Source organism: Aythya marila, assembly GCF_965140915.1.
Source record: "Aythya marila genome assembly, chromosome: 8".
Taxonomy (NCBI): Eukaryota; Metazoa; Chordata; class Aves; order Anseriformes; family Anatidae; genus Aythya; species Aythya marila.
In genome coordinates, this window is record NC_139049.1 from 29,846,015 (window position 1) to 29,866,348 (window position 20,334).

Here is a 20,334-nt window from a genome sequence, read left to right on the forward strand (position 1 = left end):
TGGGGAAATGAGAAGGGGAAAAAAACCTTCTTATATAAATGAATAATAAGTAATAATTTATGCCCTGACTTGTTGGCCTAAATTACAAATATAGAAGTGCATACGGAAATTTGGGCTGTTATTTTGTCTGATAATTTGGGGTAGTTAACAGTCTGGTTAACCACAGTTTAAGGGAAAATCCTGAGTATGGGAAGTGGCTTAGGTGTGAATGGCATTATTGCCTTGGGGAGCCCAGATTCAGACGTATTCATTTGGAGAAAAATAAGTGAAAATCAACACAGCCAGAGATGACAGTCGGGAATGCCATTTTTGTATGTGCTTCAGGGTTGTATGTGATGTTTTGAAAAATTGTTTCAAAACGGATTTAGTTCACAAACAAGTAGAATCTGAAAGAGTTGTACTATACCCAGCATTCTGCGAGAGTCTTACTCATTATGTTTTTGTCTAGAATTACTTTGCGAAACATATGGCCATCTTTATTATGAATAAATTCTAAGCAGTATGCTTTTCCTTGAAGTATCATGGAAAAATCTTTCAAAAATAATTTCTGTTGACTGATTTTGGTACCTTCCTCATATACACTAACCTGTGAATGTTTGTGGTCCCTTGTAAAGGCTCAGTGCAAAAGACAAGCTACCTAATGAAAATAAACAATATTTTTTAGGTTTCTGGGATAGACCTACAGAATGCCACACACGAGGAAGCAGTAGAAGCTATCAAGAATGCGGGAAATCCTGTTGTGTTTGTAGTTCAGAGTTTGTCTAACTTACCAAAAGTGAGTTTATTCCTATTTTTTATTCCAAAAATTAATAAATGTGTATTATGCGTCTTCTTTTAAACTTGGATAAATTTCTTTTTGCAAAATCTGTCAATTTTTATGTCTATCCCTTCTGTCAGAGTTTCTGCTTATAGACCATATGATTACTTATCTGGCCCGATTCAAAACCATGTTCTTCTGATGTAAGTTGGGTAGAGATAAATTTGTTGACTAGGTGTTAATTCGGTTCTCCCATCTGTGCAATTGATTCTGGCCATGTGCTTTCATTTGTTTGTATTTCATCATCTAAAAATATAGTCTGTTATCCAAATGAACAAAAGCGTGATGAAAAGTAGCCAGATTCCCTCTAGCAGCTCCATGTAAAATGTATCATCCGAGAAACCTCAAGCAGTGCTTTCAGAGCAAGTTAAATTTCAAGAGATGTCGGTGTCTCCTCATCTTCAAGGCTAAGGCAAGAAACCTCTTAAAGCCTGTCTAAGAAAAGGCACACAATTCTATATGCCTTGAAGTATATACAAAAAAAAAATAAATACAAGACTTCTATATACTTTTGATATAATATGAGCTATTACTTGGGTATTTTGGTGGAACTTAATCTATGTGCCTGCCACCAGCTGTAATCAAACTACCCTAAATGTTTTCCCTTGTAAGAATAAAGAACAGCAGGGAGGAATATTATGGAGTGGCTAAATGTTTTCTTTTATAACGTGTCTATGTGCATGGACACTGGTCTCTGTTTTCTGACGCCCTGGGCAAACATATTAATCAGCTCTGAATAATTAATGACTGATATTTTAAGAACTGACTCCAAACTGAGGTTTATATCAAGTGTGTGCATTCATATTGTTGACTTCAGAGTAATGCTTAATTGAATAGAGAGATGGGGCTAGGTATCAAACAGTGAGCACTAAAAAAACAGCATGTTTATAACTTCAGTAAGAGCGTGTAACTCAAAACTGCACTGCAATGTACTTCTACATGGGACAAAATGAAGTGCACTGGATAGAGCTTTATTGGTGTCATTACCTTAGATGTTTGTTTTGCAACTGTAATGCTAATTGTATATAATACATACATTGTTTTTCAGGTGGTTTCTGCTGTACAGCCTAAGGGAATCAAAGTCAGCAAAGATCAGGATGCAAACAAAGAAAATAAGAGTGAAAAGGTATTTATTTCATTTAATGCCAAATTTTACGAAATAACAAGCGTTGTAACTGTATGATGAGCCCCAGTGAAGACTGAAGTGAAATTTGAAGTGCTTTGTTGAAATATCTTTGATTCAAGTACCGTTTGCCAAATTTCTGCCAAATGGAAGGCAGGTTTCTGATTAATGTTCTGTGGTCTCCCCTGGTGCTGAAACCCTGCACTTATTACAGCTCTTCGTTGGCATTTTTCTGGAAGTACCTGTCTTGCTCCATAGGGAAGCAAATTGATTCTCCTTGTGCAGTGGAAATAGAGAAATAATAACATGTAACAAATAATATCCTTAATGTGAGGCTGCCTGAAATTCAGTAAAATCATGTTATAGGATAATTAAATCAGCTAGGTCTCTTATGTTTCCTATTGCTGTGTAAAACAAGGAAATGACCAAGTGATCTGTAGCTGGCCTGCTAATTGTGAAGCAATTACTGCACAGGAACTTTTGAAAAACCTCACAGCAAATTTTTTAAAAAGGAAAAAAATATGTTTAATATAAACCACAGTTTTAGTCACTAGAAAAAGGGGAAAGAATATCTTTTCATTCCCAGCCAGGTTGCTCTAGTGGCCTAAGTATTTTCCTTGATGCCTTGTTCCTGGGAACTGTGCTTACGAGTGTAGGTCAGGTACAACTTTGAGGGTATCTGGACTGGAGGAACAGAGACAGAGTTAGTGTGGATGATAACTTTTGCTTGGTGTGGTTTAAATGTCAGCTATGAATATGGTGAAGTTTTGGTTTGATCCAACTCCGTGTAGTGTTCGCTGTACAACCGAGAAGGCCCTCGGTCTCTGAAAGCGTTTTTAGGTCTTGTTTCAGATCCTGTCAGATATGGATGCTGTGAGGCTCAGTTATTCCAAAAAATCAAGAAAGGTGTTGAAGTTGTGCTTTCATGCCAGTGAATAACGCTTATAATGAAGCAGTTACGGTCCCTTTTTCATGGTTTTATTGTTTGTATTTCTAATCCGAGAAATGCTCATGCACTTGCCATGCATCGCCTTTAATCTCTAGGACTCCAGCGTGTCACTTTCTGTAGCGTTTGGAGGTTAAAGAGGGAACCTAATCTTTTTCAGACCTTTTTCGTCTACTGGTCCTGTAAACTGGTGGGTGGAATATAGAAGACTTTCATTGCCTACATACATAGCTCCTTTTTAGCTTTGAACATTAATTCACAAAGCAGTCACACTGTGCTACAGTAAGGGCATCTCTGAGTTGGAAAGATTTGCTATTAGTGGATTACTAGTCTGCTTCCCTATGGGAAATCGCTGATATTTCCAGTCCTGTCTTCAAAGTGGCACAAAAGAATTGGGTTTGAAAGCGACCATATCGAGCTGAAAAAACTGCCTGTTCCTGTGTGATGAGTTATCTTTTCAATACTGAAGGTTTTTCTACTTAAACACTTAAAACAATTGAGCTTCTTATCGACAGATACTGAAGTTATTTTGCTGTTTGGCTGTTTTAAGCTGTGCTTTTGCCTTTGTGTTGGAAGGAGCTGTGCTAATTCAAAACCACGGTGTAACAAGGTGCTACAGCACAATTTATACACCTGGGTTTTCAGTGGGTAAGAGAAGCTTGACTTTCTGAGCCATAGCAAGCTAATGGATAAGCTTGGGTGTCTTGTGTAATTTCACACGGATTTTCTACCAAACGTTTAAGGTCTTACAAAGACAAAGGGTCAAATTTTAGACTCTCTGTTGTTACTAAATTGCAGCGATACTGGTTTATCATAGGCAGCTGGAAGCAGGGCTGCAGGTTTTCCATCTTTACCTGCTGGTAACACAGAACAGGAGCCCTCGGAGATTTCTTGGGCCTTCTGGATTTCGTACAGTTCTGCCTCTACTGGGATCAAACAAAAAGCAGGCAGCTTGTTTGGTGTATTGTGTACTTAGGGGAAACAGCTGTCATGTCTCCAAGTGCTCTTACTATACACTTTAACTACCATTGGCTAGAAATCATTTCATTTATTAATGTTATGCTGCCTTCAGTGCAGCATTTTTCTGTAATGCTTTTTTTTAAACCAATGGGACGATGCCAGTCTTAGGATCTCAGAAAATGTACTATGCAGCTGGTATTGCAGCTGGCTACTTGTACAGAATAGTGTAAGTTTAGGCTCAGGATTTTAGAAATCTATATGCAGGTTTAGCTTTCGTCGTACACAATGGAAAATTTGATTGTAGGCTTGGTGTTTGGGTGCTGAGATGTAATTCCTGGCTATAGCAGAAATTCATCACGGCGTTCTGGCTGCCCTAATGGCGTAACGTACTCGGTGTTCCCTTTCTAAAGTGCATCCTGCTATTAGTAGTGGGGTTGCATGGGATACACTTGAATGTAATTTAGTGAAACCGTATAGCAAACTAAGGCACTCTCCTGTTACCCTGAGCTATAAAAACACTTGTTCAGGCGAACAAGCGGCTGTTTTCATTAGATTCTGAGCCTATTCCTTACGCCTGTTATGCGCCGCTATATGCATCATTATCGGAGCTGCCTGTATTTATGTGAGGTAATAGAATTTTATTGTAAGTTATAATTCAAATTATGTTTTAAATTTTAGCCAAAATGGAGGTGAAATATGTCTGAATATTCTTGTAGCTGCATTGAGTTCTTGCTTTGTATTTAAAAGTTTGTTGACTGCAAACGGTACGGGGATATTTTGTTGTCAAGCATCTCTAATGAAAAATGGGGTATAAATTAATGTTTATTTTTAACCCTTGATTAATGCTCATACTTTCATGTTTATGGTACACAAGTGTTTTGTCAACAACTGTGCATGCATGTCTGTATTTTCTTTCTTCGGGTTCAGTGTCTCTTCTTGTTCTGATTTCTTGCACAGAAAGGATATCCTGCAGATTTTAGCTTTGTAATTAAGTGCTGTGTATGTACACATGTAGCTAGGGCTTTTTTTCTTGTGCACGGAGGATGCAAAGCATGTAATTATTTTATTTTGAATCCATTAGAGAAAGCATGGGGCTCCACCTCCGATGAAATTGCCACCTCCTTATAGAGCACGTGAAAGACTGCCCTCAGAGGAAGCTAACGTGGATGAAGAGGAGGAAGAGCCTTCTGCAGAGAGTGAGTAGTGCTGCCATCGTTACGTCAGGTTATGTTTGTGGGACACAGTTGGATTATGTGATAAGCAGAAAACGGCAGATATGTTTGTGTTATGGAAGTGGTGCTGTGTGGCAATAAGCTCTAATCCTCAAACCTGTTCTTACCAAGGGCTACTGATTGTAACTTACATGGTCTTCTCTTACCAGCCAGGCTCCTATAGCTCCCTTCTGTAACGAGATGTAATCTGTTTTGTCTCAAAGTTTCTAGGTGAGGTCTAGAGGGCTTGCTTTGGCAGTGCTGTCAGCAGAGGAAGTCAAAAGTTATGCTTTACCATTGGAATTGGGGTGGCAGTTGAGCAGGCCTAGGTTGAGAACCACAGGTGTGTAGTCCTCACCCTAAAAAGTTGCAGTTGATTTCTGGCATTGCTGTTCATATTAAATATTTGCCTTTAAAAAGAAAATTTTGCTAATTTGTTGATTCAGTGCTGTTCAGAGAGAAACTCCAATTTTTGTAGTGTCTTTTATGGGAAAGGTTCTGCAGCTCTTCAGCCTGTTTTATTTATGCAGGGAATCGCAATGATTATCACTCTGCAATCATTTAGGGACCTAAAAAGTAGGATGTAGTGCAATTTGAGAGCTTCCCACAGCATGACTGAGATTCCAGGATACTACTTTGTTAATTCCAACGCTGGATAAATGGGATATTATTATCCATAGCTTGTCTTCCAATAAAATATTTAGGTATATTAAAGTTGCAGTTAGGAATCCTAAATTAGTTTTTAATGATTCACTTTGATTTTTTGATTATTTTTTTTTACACACTATTGTACTAAAACAGCATACGTGCTTGTTGTTTTTTTTTGTTGTTGTTTGTTTGTTTGTTTGTATGTTTTTTCAACTGTGATGTTGCTCCTCATCTTGCGCCTTGGAGTGTTATTTGCCCTAGTATGGGCAAGACAAAGCTGAGGGACACTGTGGTCGCTTTTGACCTTGAAGCAACTGTGGCTCCCACTCAGAGTGGGATTTCTTCTTCCTTGCTGGCAGTGGTGTGCCATTGAAGCAGAGATGATTAATGAGATTGGTTAGTTTGTCGCTCTTAAGGTCTTATTGGTGGGGATGAAAAAGATTTTGAAATGTATTTCTCACGGAAACTGTGATGAGGGCACAGAAGCAGGGTTTTCATCTCAGCGTCTGTTAATTTAAGGGAAAGTTGGTAGTTCTTGAACCAACTGAGATTTTTCCAGAATGTTTTTACTGAGTTTGCCATCTTATCTGTTTGCTGTATGTAAGTTAGTTACCTCAAGAAGGTATTTTTGTATTTTGGGGGGTGATAGTCACAAGGAGCATTTCACTACAAACTCAGTGAATGTCAGATTAAATGTATCCTGTACTTCCGAACCAACTCTGTTTCTAAAACACCAATTGTAGCAAACTGATTTCAGCTTGTTATTAATTATTTATAATTCCCAGTTAAGGATTAGATTTGATAACTAGCCTCATACCCAGTTATGTAATTAGGATCTTCCTCTGTCAGTGTGCCTGACAGACCTAAGTTAATACTTTGCACAGAAGTAATTTCTTATTAATGGGCTTGATCATTTTTAGCTGTTCTGCAGTTCCTAATGATCTTGCCAGCTGAGACCAACAGCTGAAAAGGTAAAGCTACTGATAGTAAATTCATCAATCTTAGCAGATTTGGCAGCAGCAAGCCGATCTGTTCAGATGACTCTCCTTCTCTCTACCTTTTTTACTCACTGAAGTTGAATGTTTTGCTGTAACTGTCTTAGCCATGAATCCTGGAAAACCAAGATATGCATTTACCACTTTATTCTTCCCCATCTAATTCTATTTTTTGAAAATAAAAATCAGACTATGGAGTCTTAAACTGAATTTGTACCTCAACCTTTGAAGCATGTTAGAAACGACCTAACTGTGCTTAACAATGGTATTAAGCATCTTGGCAGCTGGGGAATGAGTTTTACAGAGTCTGTTTTCTGTGATCACTTGAAGAAGTCCTCTCTCTAAGTTCCAGTACAGTGGTATTTATGTGATCGACTTAACGTTGTTAAATTTTATCCAGATTTTTGAGCACCGTTCCCAGAAATCTCAGTCCAGGCCTGTACCTGCCCTTTTAACAATGTCTATTTGTTATTTAACATTTTCATACTGGTCCATTCCTTACCCATTTAATCTACTAGCTCTACTGTTTTTGTACATTTAACTAATTATTTACTGAGCTTCACTGAACAATAGTTGAATTACATTTCTTGTTTTCTGTATTTAGAAGATTCAGGTATCTTAAAAGGCATAAGTGTTGTCTCAGGTAAATTCACATCATAGTCCCTCCTTCCTTCGTTTACTTTCTGCAGTTCTCAGTCTGTGCCAATAGTGTAGAAGATCTTAGGAGGCATTTTGAGGTGGGACAGCTGTTAAAGCTATGCACTCTGATTGCTCTCCTCGTGGATATTTTATTTTTAGCATTCTTATTAATGTAACTTCAGAGTTGTGAACCTACTCATCAATTTCCTTCATACTCTGGAAGTAGTTCACTTGGTATACTTGATGGTTTTTTTCCTTGCTTGTCATTTGTTCCATCCCATCCTCCCATCTTTTGCCTCATGCTCTTCATCATTCCCCATACTGAAAACGAAAACAAATCACTTAAGTCGTCCTGCCATAATAGAGAAAATTTTTCTTTCCTTTCTGTCCTGTCCATATGGCATCTCAGTCTCCGTGTTTTGTCTGTTTTCTCTTTAAGGTGTCTGAATAACCTTTTGGTATTGATTTAATTTCCCCTGTGGGATCTAAATCCACTTGCCTTTTGGCAGTGCTCCCTTTTACTTCTGCTTTTCCAGCACTGAAACTGTAGCATTCATTGCTGACTTGTAGCCGTTATTTCTTGTAAATGTGCTGCCTTTTCATTTCAGAGGAGGTTTTTGGTCCAAATAAGGTGAATCCTTGCTGGATATAGAACTTCTGCATAGCTCTTGGTTTAGAGAAACCCCATACATCCTCCATGTTTCTGTGATTTAATTGCTGAACCCTGTTAACTTTGCAAAGAAGGTCCAGATTTTATTTATTTATTTTCAAATGTCTTCTTGTATCCAAGGCCCTTAGCTTCAGACCTGCTTCTCCTTACATTTCAGATTAATTTGAGCCACCACTACCTCCAAGATCATTACAAGTTCCCAAATAGTGTTTTGCCAGATTTTGAGGGCAAGTTGAAAATACCATTTCCTCTTGTTCTGTTATTTTTCTTCCTAGTGATGCTGTTGAATCTTTGTCAGCATTCAGCTCCAACTGTGTAGTGTGCTTCTTGTTTACTTTTTCCTTTGACTATGCTGTATTGAAGTGTTAACTGGAAGCCTTAAAACAGTTTTGTAAAACTTGAAGCATGTCAGCAGGAATGGTAGTTACATTGATAAGAGCTGGAGAAGGAAGACCAAACTTACAGGACCTGTAGAATAATTTGTTTTATTGCTTTCTTATTTAACTCTTGGTCAGATCAGTTTATTAATTCTTAATCCTGCTGCTGCAAAAAAAAAAAAAAAAAGACTTCAAAATGCTTCGTCCTATAGACCCGGAAATATTACAGTGTAAGTTCAGAGTTTTTTCCTCCCCATATTAGAAAGTCCATAAGGAAGAGTTAATAACTGTTAATAAGAGTTAATAACAGAGGTTATTTTGGAGGACGTCACTTTCCAAGAAGATTTTTTTTTAAGGTTTCCGAAACCTTAAAAACATCACGTTTTGAATAGGATTAAAAAAAATGAAAACAAGTAAAAGGAGGGAAGAGCACACAAAGAAGCTATTTGTACTGGCAAGCAGCTGTGCTCCAGGCTGTGTCAATAGGCAGGGGTGTGTTTTCCTTCGGTGGCGGATGGCTGTAGGTGTGCGCTAAGGCTCTGCTAATAGACTAATGTGCACCCTGGTGTGGCTTATTGCAGTAATGAGGGGTTAGTTGTAAAAAGAAGTGGAGGAAATGGATGGGCAGAGGAGTTGGTAATGGAATGTTTTGTAAGCTTTTCTTTGGGGCATTCCTAACTGTACACTTTAGATATTTTTTTGTGATAGAGTTGAAGCAATCATAGGTAAAGACCTTAAGAATATATAGAAAACTAAAGAGACATCTGCTGAAAGAACTTAGCCCCCTTAATTTCTATAGATATTTTATTTTTTGGTAAAACTCCTTGTCTAGTTAAGAGACTGAGATTGATCTGGTTGGTTTCAAATAAGTTTAAAATAATAAAAATAGATAAAAATTTGTGAAAGGTGACTTAGATAATGGACTAGATGCTTCTATGCTCAGACTTCCTGTCTGCAGGGATATTTAACTGTATCTAATAAGGGGGTAATAATGCCCCCCTCCTTCTATTTTGTCTGTAGATAATGCAAAAATCAATGAAGCTGTAAGAAAGCATAATGATTAATCTTCTTAAAATGCTTTTGAGGAATGGTGGCTTCTCTACCAAAAGAAGAGATTTTAAAACTTCTCTAGTGTTTTGACCCTGCATTTCCCATCGTGATAAATCTGTGGCTGCTTAGGGTGGAACGGGTGAGTGCGTGTGGGAGTTGGTTCACACAAACCCTCTGCCCATTGCCCACTTGGGGTTGGGTTGGCGTTAGAGAGCACATGGGTATGGCAGCAGAGCACCCTCACCATTCAGACCCGAGGCTTTTAGCAGCTTGCATAGGGTCACAGATGTCCGTACTCCAGCGTGAGGATGAGGGCTTTCATTAAAAACAACAGGTAAAGTGCAATAGAGCTCAGCTGAGATGTGACAGACAGTATGGTCAAGTATGTGGGGTGTGAAAATATGACCTCAGGAAGTCTCTGTGTCCTGTTGTGGGTGAAGATGACAAAGCTATCATTGTCACTTTAGAAAAACACCAGAGTTATTAACAGTAACTAAATAAAAACAAAGAAACGTTCATAAATCAATTTAAGTCTTGAGAATCTGACATTATGTAAAGCAGTGCTACAACAGAGGAGAAGCAAATTTGAATTTCATTTTAATTTTGGGGGGAGGGTGAAGAAAACAACCCCAAACCTGGGATCTTCAGGTGAGGCAGCTTGTGTAGCCAAACACTGCCTCTCCAATAGATGTCACTGCAATCAACAGCAAATAGAGATGATGTTCAAAGAGCAAGATGTAGCCTGGAAAAATGCTTCAAGCATTAAGAAAATAAAATACTGAAAACATGATAATTAAAATTTTTAATTTTCTGAAATCTAGAAACAAGGATATTTAGTACAGTGCATTTCCAAAGATCATGCAAGAGCCAGGATTTGACAAATAAAGCGGTGACATTTTTTTTTGCTTCGTGTTAATCTCTGTTTAATATGACTCTGTACTGCTAATCTTCTTTCCCCATACTTATTCTGACCCATAATTAGATAAAATATTGAAATTTTGTTACCAGCCCTAATGTAGCATCCAGAAAGGTTTTGCATTCCAGGCAGACTTGCAAGCCGTTGTGCCACATGAGGATAGATCACAGCGTTGGTGTCACTGTAGTTAGAGGTTGGGGGTTAGTTTGGGCTTTTGTTATTTGGCTCTTTCTATTTATTTTTTTTAACTCTGTTTGTGAATCACATACACAGTTTTCAGCATCTGATGAAGTATTGCAAAAGGAAATTACATTTTTGATGAATTAATAGTAAAATTGCAGCTGGGACTTCTTGTATTTTTTTTTTTTACTGTGTGCTTGTACATAATGCACTGAACAGATGGCTTTGTGTGTGCTGTGATACATATTCTAAAGAAAGGACAATGCACTTTAAAAATGAACAAATTAATGGTATTAACAAAATAACTATTAGAGTATTTTGAGTTGTTTAAATGTACCATTTGGCACAGAGAATTAGTAAGGATTTCCCCAAATGAATAAGTATGTTTATAAATTGAGAGAGATTTTTATCTTTTTGTAATTACTAAATGAGGGATTTTGCTTCTCTTCAATATTTTGGTTCAACAGACTCATTGTTGTAAAACTGATACTGCTTATTCAGAGTTGCAGCAAAATGCAAGTTATGATGAAGTTTGAATTTTTCTTGTGCTTCTAATAACAGATTGGTTTTGTTTTCTGACACGTTAAAAAACAACAACAACAACAAAAATTCATGAATGCATATCAGTGTTGGGAAACTGCAAGATTTGCAGCGTTGGAAAACAACACATTTAGTGAAGCCATTTGACTGAGAAATTCTTTTTTTTTTAACCCCTGTATTTGCATGAAAAGGATGCTTGGATAAATAATGTTCATTAACTGTTACTTTGCCGTGCAGTGGGTCATTAAGCGTGATAGTACCTGCAGCGAGCAGTGACATAAACAAACGTTTGAGGTGACTCGTGTTTGGGGACAGAGATGTAATTCGAATGCTAGCAGAGCAAGGCAGTGCACAAACAGCAGCCGTAGAGCATCAGTGGGTCAGATGTGGGAAACCAGGGAGCTGCTTCTCCCTGCATACTTTCATAGGCAGCTTTCATCTGCTGGCAGATGTAACTGTTAGCTTGTGGGTAGCTTGAAATTAATATAATTGATGGCATCTCATAATAGAAACAGACAGACGGTTTGCCCTTAAGGAGAGAAAAATCTCAGAAAAATAGGCCCAAGGTCGTCAGAAGAAAGACAAGCACTGAGTCTGTGTATGATGAGGATTTGAGCTGCTTACAGCATTGAATGTTTGTCAGGAATGCAGATATCTTGAAGTACATGCTGGTACAGCAATGGTACAAGGGGGTTTCCCAGGTAAGGATTCGGATCTATCTCTATATTGTATTTGTTTCCAGCAAGTCATTTTAAGCATTTTTAGTGATATTTTAGAACTAGTGAAGTGCTGGAGATTAGAAAATAATAGCACAGATCTTATTATTTTTTTTTCCTCAGTTTAAAGCATGGACATTTAGCATGATTAGAATACTGAATGCATTTAATGTCTTTAAAATATTTTGTCTTGTGTTTCCTTATAAATCACTGTTTCATTGTAGGTGGGTGTTCAACATTGTTATATACAAAACTGATGCAAGCACGCCAGTGCTTAAAGTATAAGAATTCCTAGCATTAAATTTCTTGCTATATAGAATAATCTACTCTTCCATAACTGTTATTGTAATGTAGAGACAGATGGCTGAATTTTCTTCACTTTGCTTGTTAAGAATGTGTTAGGTAAATGTTTTTAGACTAAAATAAAAAGCTGCTGGGGAATCTAAACTGAATATTCAGCATTTTCTTGGTATAAGGAGGCAAAACAAGAATAAAGCAATGTGATAGTAAACAAATGAGCTATTTGCAATGAAGGATAATCTAATCTTTAAATATTGCCTTAGATTGCATTTGTTCTTAGGTATGATCTTTTCTACCAACACAAGCCAGGTATCCAGAGAATAGCATTAAAATGCTAGGCATGAAATATACTGATTTGATGTTTTAAGGTTATTAAATTGTTTCAGGCTTGGTGCAGGTAGCTTATGTTTTTGGGGGTCTTTGATCTTATGCAGGTGTTACAGATAAGCAATTTCATGTAACTCCCATCATAGATGGAAGATGATGTCTGTGGTATAAATCTGCATACACAAGTATCACTGTACAAACTTGCTAAGAGAGGATAATAATACAGGTAGATGTTTATATTACTCTCATTGAAGAACAATATCACTGCAATGACTTGCAACTAAAGATATATAAACAAGAATGCAAATATTTAAAGAAATAAATGAAAGACAAATACTAGCCCATAAAAGGTGGTTATGTGTTTATCTTCTTGAACGTCTGGTTTTGAGATAGGAAGATATCTTTCATCATTACCATCATAAATTATGTTGCTCCACTGCACAAAAAAAAAAAAAAAAAAACCTTCTGCTTATGCATCATGTCTTGTCCAGACTAGCAAAGAATGGCTTTTAGTTGGAATACAGAATAGATTATTTGCATAATAGCTCTGCTCCAAAATGGTCTGTTTGGTTTAAACAGTAACTCCTCCAAATATGTAGTGGAAGCAAGCCTCTAACAGAAGGGGAAGTAAAAATGTGAAATGACAATAATTTTATTCCTTACAGATGTTACTTAATTTTCTGCAATATTATACTAATTGAGACAGCTGTCCAGAATAACTTCTTTAACTGTTTGAGAAAGTTGAAGTTTTTTTCCTCCTCAGTCTTAAGTCTTGATTCTCTCTTATTCGACACAGTGGCTTAGGGGCTAGTCATCAATTTACCTTCTGCTTTGTACAGATATATAATTGCTCTTTATCAGACTAGCTGGCATTTAAAGAGCGATCCAGAATATTTATCTGTAGGTATGCTAGCTATAGTACACCACAAGACTACCAAACTGTTTCATGGCATGTTGTAGCTACATGCATGTTGAAAACCACTTGCAAGCTAATGACGTGAGGAAGGATACACACACACATATGCACATGCGTGGGTGTGCATGAAAGCCTTTGATATCTGCATCAGATGAACATCTCTATTTTATTAGCAAATTCGAAATATTTCTGCTATATTGAAATTAGAAGAGATGTTGTGGTGATGGGCTAAAGGGCAGGTAGTTCTTCCTGCTATCCCAGAAGCAATAATGAGACTTTTATTAGTAGTATATTTACAGGCATGTCTATTTGCCTTGTCAGTGTTTAGAGATCGCAGCTTGAGCTCTTCAGTCTCTGTCTCATAACAAAAAGTTATTAGGGGCAATGTTAAAGCATCGATCTTTTGGGAATCATCAAGGAAGCAACAGCTTTCTGTTGCTGTGAATGTAAAAAGTGCGTGTCTGCTGAGAGGAGGTCTGAGGAGCAAAGCCCTCCGAAGCTGAGGACCCAAGGCTGTGCTGGCATCCCTCTGCAGAGAGCTGTGTGTGTGGGCAGCATCTGCGGCTGCTGGCTCCTGTTCTGCATGGGCCTGCTGGTGCTTGTTGGCAGTGAGGGGTGAGTGCCTCCATCGAGACAACCATCGATCCCGTTGTGCGCTGATAGGTGCCTGCACACAAGGAGCCCGATCTGCCTGTGTGCAGTTTACCTTTGGAAAGCATTTCCAATGGGCAGGTGGCACATCAGTCTCTGACCAGTGGCTTCTTGGTGCTGTGTGCTCCCTGCTCTCCCACTGCCCTGGATCCGTAACCAGCCAGTGCCAGGATCCACAGCTGTAATTCAAGATCCAGGAGCAGAGTCAGCCTTGGCATCATATGCTGGGGTCGTTTTGAAGAAGGTAAGGGAGAAGGGGGAGCATGGTGGAGCAATGGGATTTGTTGGGTAGAGCATGCAACAGGAGAATAGGGCAGGTAAAGGGACTGTTTGGGTCTTCGTCTGGGGGAAGGACGAGGCTGAAGTGTGGAGGAGGACCCCAGTCTTCTGCACATCTTTGTGTGCACAGAGTCCAGCAGAGAGCCAGCAGCTGCTGCTATTCCTAAGAGCAGTGCCTGAGCAAACTGAATTTGGGAATTGTTGTTCAGGTAATGAGAGTAGTACTGCCAGGTGACAGAGCTACGGGTGGATTACATAGCTGGTAAACCTTGACTTCCTCATACCATTTTGTGGTTTTTCTGTAGATACCAGATGCTTTCAACTTTTTTTTGTTTAATGCCTTAGGTATTTTCAGAGTTTTTTTGTATCACTTACCTGAAAACCAAGTGCATTTGCTATCACGTATATATAAATATGTTGTCTTTTATCTGAAAATTCAGAACCATAAGCTTAAGCTGTGTTATTTGACCTGTCAGTGTTAAATTTATGTATTATACTGAACCAGGTGCTCTGTAAAGTGGGGTGGGAAGTTGCCGTTTCCATGGCATGATGATCCTGGGAATATTGTGAGATATTGAACCTAAGTCTCGTATCTGTAACACTTGGTTGCTTAGGGTGGAACCACATACTGGAATTAGGAGTAATTTGGAGGGAAATGCCTTAGAGTGTGTAGGCACAAGGCATTCATTTGTGTGTGCATGTGGCATTCAGTTGTGCCTATTTACAATCTGCTTGTGCGACCAGAGACTTTTTACTCCATCCAACAATTCCTCAAGATATTATACTGTGTTTTCTATCCCTCACAGTGTTTTGGCAGTAAACAGCAAGCAGTAGCACTTGCTGTACCTTAAAACAACACCCGAGTGTATATCCCATAGCGCTGCGGCCTGCAGCTGGCCTGGCAGGGCCCTGAGGGCCTGACCTGTGTGGCCGCGCAGCCGCAGCCATTGCTGGGCAGGAGCAGGGAGCAGATCCTGAGGAGATCCCTCAGCCCCTGCCACTTGGCCCTGCAGATCTGGGTGTCTGCTCTGTGCTGGATTGTAAACCTTACTGCATACTGTGTTCTGAACCAACAAGTATGTTTCTTTCAGGTGTTTGGCAATAAACTCAATTTGAAACCACGCAGAAGTCTGCCTGTGATTTCCTCCATTTTGTAACCTGTTATCCTCTTAGGGATATGACAGGTTATTTGGGGATTATCACAGTATCATTTTGTTGTGTATCGTTACTGTATTTGAATAGGCAATGTAGCAATTTTACAGCGAGACCTCATTTCGGGATTGAGTTGTTAGGTGCAGAAGATGTGATTTTTGAAACACTGCTTTTCAAGGGAAGAAATCCATTAAGTGAACAGCCTGACAGAGTGGCGAGCAGTCAGTGAGGTGTCATTGAAGGGGCGAGAGAAGAGTAGGAGGGAAAGAAATGAGATGAGACCAGGACTTGATGGACGAGGGAGTAAGTAGAGCTGTATGCAAGGATGAGCACGGGCAGCTTATGAGCGAGGGCCAAGAATGCCATTGAAAGGGATTTTATGAGGAATGGGGAGCGCAGCAAGGCCTGTCGGCCACAGAATGATGCAGTCATGCTTTTGTGCATGCAGGAGGCATGTTGTGGCGTTGTAAATGGGACGGACTCGCACAGTGACACACGGCAGGGAGACAGCCTCCTCCAAGGGCTGAGCCAGCAGCAGCTGCCGGCAGCGCAGGCGGATGGCTCTTGGCGTCGGAGCAAACCGAAGGGCTAACCCTTTTGGCACCCCTTGCTGGGTCGTTACAGCAGCCAGTCGGTACATCTGCTCTGGCCCTTCCTCCCTGTCCCTGGAGAGCTGTGTCGGCAGATCCCTCCTTTTCCAGCTCAGCTGCTGCCTGCCCCCTGCACGGAGGGGTTGAGGATGGGGTACCCATTGGGTGCTCTCTGTGCTGCCTGCAGTGAGGAGTTGAGTGTGGAGTTGTGAAGAGTTTAACGAGTACTTCTGTGAGTACTGCAGCTAATGAAGTTGGATTCCTACGGATTTGTGTCTCCTGCTCGACTGACTTGGGTGTCAAGGAAGGTGTGAGCTCTGATTTAAGCTTTTCCTGCAATTGGAGCATTTCTAAGGGCTTTCTCTCATGTGAATTCTTTGGTGCTTTAATAAAGTGTGATCTCACACTGAAGCCTTTCCCTCAGTCAGGGAATTTATCAGCATTCTCTCCTCTGCACAGCTGCCTATTTTCATGAACCTTTTATAGTACCTTTGAGACCTCTAGTCCACCGTCAGACTTGCATCAAATTGGCCAGCAGGTTCAAAAGTTTTGGGGCAGGAGCTTGGATGCACAAGGTGTGATTGCAGAAGTTTCCTTTCTAGAGGAAAGCGGAATAAAATGATTTACCATCTTAGAATTTAACTTAATGTAAATTAAGGGATTAAAATATAAGGAATAAACACTGGAACATAACCCCTGGACCGCAGTTGGGTAGACCTTGTGTCTGTTCTAGCTTGGTTAGTCTGTTGGATGTCTTGGTTGGCCATGTGTGGTAAGATACACAAAGCATCTTGACCCATCTGGAGCATCATGCCACAGGCTCTGGAGGTTAGATGGCCATTTAAATTTTAAAAATAAATAAAAGGCAGGATCCATGGAGTTCCAGCTTACCTGAAAGACACTGTTTATTCATGAGGACCAAGATTTGGAAGCCTCTGGATCATCCCTTTTAAAGGCTAAATTCATGCAAATGAAAAAAACAGTTGAATATAAGCTAAAAAACAAACAAACAAACAAACAACAAAAAAAAAAAAAACAGTAAAAACTACCATACCCCAGTCTTATTTTTCCTTTTTTTTTTTTCTTTTTTTTTTTTTTTTTAACTCTCTCTCTGAGTTGATTTCCTCCTCCAGTCAGAGTGGAAAAAGTAAGTCTATTTAATATGGTCAAGTTTATCCGTTTAGCTCTTCTCCTTTGGATAAATCCTTGGAGGTGGATTTCTTTTTTCTTTTTCTAGAAGGAAAAAAAATGTGCTTGGCATACTGACATATTGCAAGCATTTTTAAAATACATCATCAATTTCATGATTATAATTACTCGTATTTAAAAATGCCCAAGACTTAATGCATTAACATCTTTATTTCATTAAATACATTAAAGTGAAGCTATTTTTTACCTAATGGCATATTTTGATACTGAAAAAAAATTACTGTTAAAATAGTCTGTTCACTTGTTTGCAATTTTATTTTTATTCTGCAGAGAAGTGAATGCCGTGCTCAAAATTGCTTATGTGAAATGTGGTATAAGCAGAGATGCCTGCTAATCCTTCACTTCGTTTTACTCTTTGAGAAACAGAAAATAGGTCTGCTGCACTCTGTCCTTTGGAGAGATTAAAAAAGTCAGAATAGAATTTCCAATACAAAATATTCTCTTATTTAATCAAGTTATTAAGTTGTATGATGTCATAAGTGTAGCTTAAACCTGATTAACTGCTTGGATAGACTCTCAAGACAGCTGATTAACTAAGATGTATGGTTTGTTTGTGGAGAGCATACAACTTTTAGGATTTCACAATGATTTTAAATAGTGTTTTTTGTGTGGTGAGGAATTGTTTATCTATTCATCTGCCCAGGTCCCCTCACCTTTACCTTGTCACCCTCCTTTAATGTTTTGTTATTTCTCAGGCTGAAGCTCCACCACATGATGTGATATGACTGCAGACAAAAAGGGGGATCGCTGTGTGCATGTCCCCACTCCAGTTGTTTAAGGTGTTGGGGTGATTGTTGCCCTTCCCTTCCTCAGCCTGTTCAGCCAACTCATCCAGCAGAAACCTGTGCTGCCATTAAGCAGGACTGGTTTTCTGGTGGGTTAGTGACCTGCACTCTCTCAGCCCTCCTGAAACAGGAGAGGAGAGAGGGTTTGTGTTCAAGGTGGGAGCACAGCCAGGCACCAACGCTTGCTTTTGGCCAAGCCTTGTAGCTCTGTGGCTGGCTCGGGAAGGGGATCCTGTGGAGTAAGATCACTCACCCCGGGAGAGTTGAGATGGGTATTAAAAATCTCGTTTAGAAACGTGGAAGTAGGTAAGTAGGTCCCTGTCTTTGCATGCCTCTCCTGGACTTGAAGCTTTATGTAAGGAGCCAGTAGCTGCCAGCTGCTGGCTATGCCATCAGCTCATGTCTCTGTTTCACTTGGAGTGCTGTGATGAATGCAGTAGGCATCACGAGCAGGATATATGCATCGTAGCTGAAGACAGGAAAGATATAGTAGAATAATTATTAGTGGGTAATTTTGCTTACAGAAAAGGTTTTAGAGTGAAGCTATGGCTGTGCAGTTGTTTTGTTCTAAGGTACATAAATCAGAAGTCTCCAGCACGGTCAGGTGTTGCAGTCGTTTTCCTTCTTTATTCTGCATTTTACCTTGGCAATCAAAGGTAAGCCGCGACATTGGGGAACTCTGCATTATGCTTAAAAGACAAACAAAAACTCTGAGCATTCCTTGGTGTTGCAAAAAGCTAGAAAAGGTGACTCAAGTGCAGTTTGATAGCTCAAAGACCCAGGACCTAGAACTGACCCAGGTTTACTCTTCTGAAGTGTTTGGGCTCTGTGGGGGTACTGCATGACGTGGGGAGGTGTGGGGTGGGCTGTGCCTCTACTGCTTATCGAACACGTTGCTTCCTGGCTGCATACCCAGAAGTGTGCAGTGATGGGACGGACATGGAGCACATCAAAATGCAGTGCAGGGCTGGCTTTAAGTAGCTGAGAGCTCTCAGAAAGAAAGGGGAATGGGAGACCATAGTTTCAGTGTCCTTTGCAAAACCAGGGGATCCTAAAAGTCATCTGATAGCTTGGGAGTGTTTGAGCAGCTGTAATCAGTTCGGTGGAAGACTGACAGTGTGTGAGCCTAGCAAAATGCTGTTTCTTAATAGCTCCCTGAATCATAGAAATGGAGGAGACAAATAATACTAAGCAGTGTTGTGGGGACGGTCAGATCTGCTTGTCTGCTCTGTCTGCAAGTACTCCCTATCCCATTAAGTCCTCTCAAAGCTGGATATGCATCTTATTAATATTAAGCTGCTTTTTATTTAAATTGTATTTGAACTAGTTTTCTGCTTTCAAACGTACATTGTATATCTTCAATAGCAACTTCCATAAAGATCTGAGCATACTCTAATCAATTAACATAACCGAAATGACAAAAGTGCATATTTGGGAAATGTATGCATTCACCCAGAGAATTAGGAGAAATCTGGACCCGGAGTTGCCTGTAAGAAGCCAGCTCTTGACTTTTTCTTCAGCTGCCTGAAACAAAGACCTATTCTCTCCACAGCTTATTCAGCTAATTCAGTGGGAATAAAAATAGCTTATCGAACCCGAACAAATTGTTAGAAGCTGGAAAAGGACATTTTTCTTTTCAAGTCCGTGAATAAAAACCGAGAGTGTGAAGTTGAGAGTTGTCAGTTTGAAAATTATGGAAGTGTTTGTGGCCGCGGCGTGATGGCAGAACCTCCTCTGAGGTCCCTGCGCGGCGCTTTTCGTTAACTAGGTGTCGGTGAAGGCCCAAAGACAGACAGAAGGAAATCTTTGACAAAGTGGGAATTGGACCATTTAAAAATGTTTTTTATCACCGTGGAACCTTTTGGTGCAATTCGGTCTCTGCTGTGGGCAACAATGCATTTGTTTAATGCTCCAATTTTAAATGACTATTTATTTTATTAAAAAAAAAAAAATCTTATTAGTCAAAGTTGGCATATTTGAATGTAATATTTTTATTACAAAGCTGTTTCTTGTGTTTTAATTGCATTCTAATTCCTGTCCAAATACAAATGTGTATTTCACTAGGAAATGTATATACTGTAAAAGAAATGTTGTTCAAAATATCTGACGTACGTGATAAATATTGAGCATCAACAGATGTATATTAAGTTGTGTTTCCTTAAGTGCTCGTGTAGTATTTTATCTCCATAGTTGGCATACAGAAGGCACAGACTATGTAAATACCATCTTTTGTCACAGATAAATGTATTTTTAGTGGTAAATAACCAGTAGTAATCATTATTTAGCAAAAGAACTGAAAACTTTAAAAAGAAAACAAAATACTAAACAGGGTTAAAA

The 20,334-nt window shown here is 39.3% G+C and overlaps 1 protein-coding gene across 4 annotated transcripts in view; it reads left to right on the forward strand.

Annotated features, from left to right (window-relative positions):
- The window catches only part of PATJ (PATJ crumbs cell polarity complex component), a 145,957-nt gene that overhangs the window by 58,811 nt on the left and 66,812 nt on the right, over positions 1 to 20,334 (forward strand). For all 4 annotated transcript variants that reach the window (XM_082766434.1, XM_082766432.1, XM_082766433.1 and 1 more), the window contains 3 exons: positions 665 to 775; positions 1,866 to 1,943; positions 4,928 to 5,042. In XM_082766434.1, coding sequence (XP_082622560.1) covers positions 665 to 775; positions 1,866 to 1,943; positions 4,928 to 5,042 — 304 coding nt within the window. The remainder of the gene's footprint in view (positions 1 to 664; positions 776 to 1,865; positions 1,944 to 4,927; positions 5,043 to 20,334) is intronic.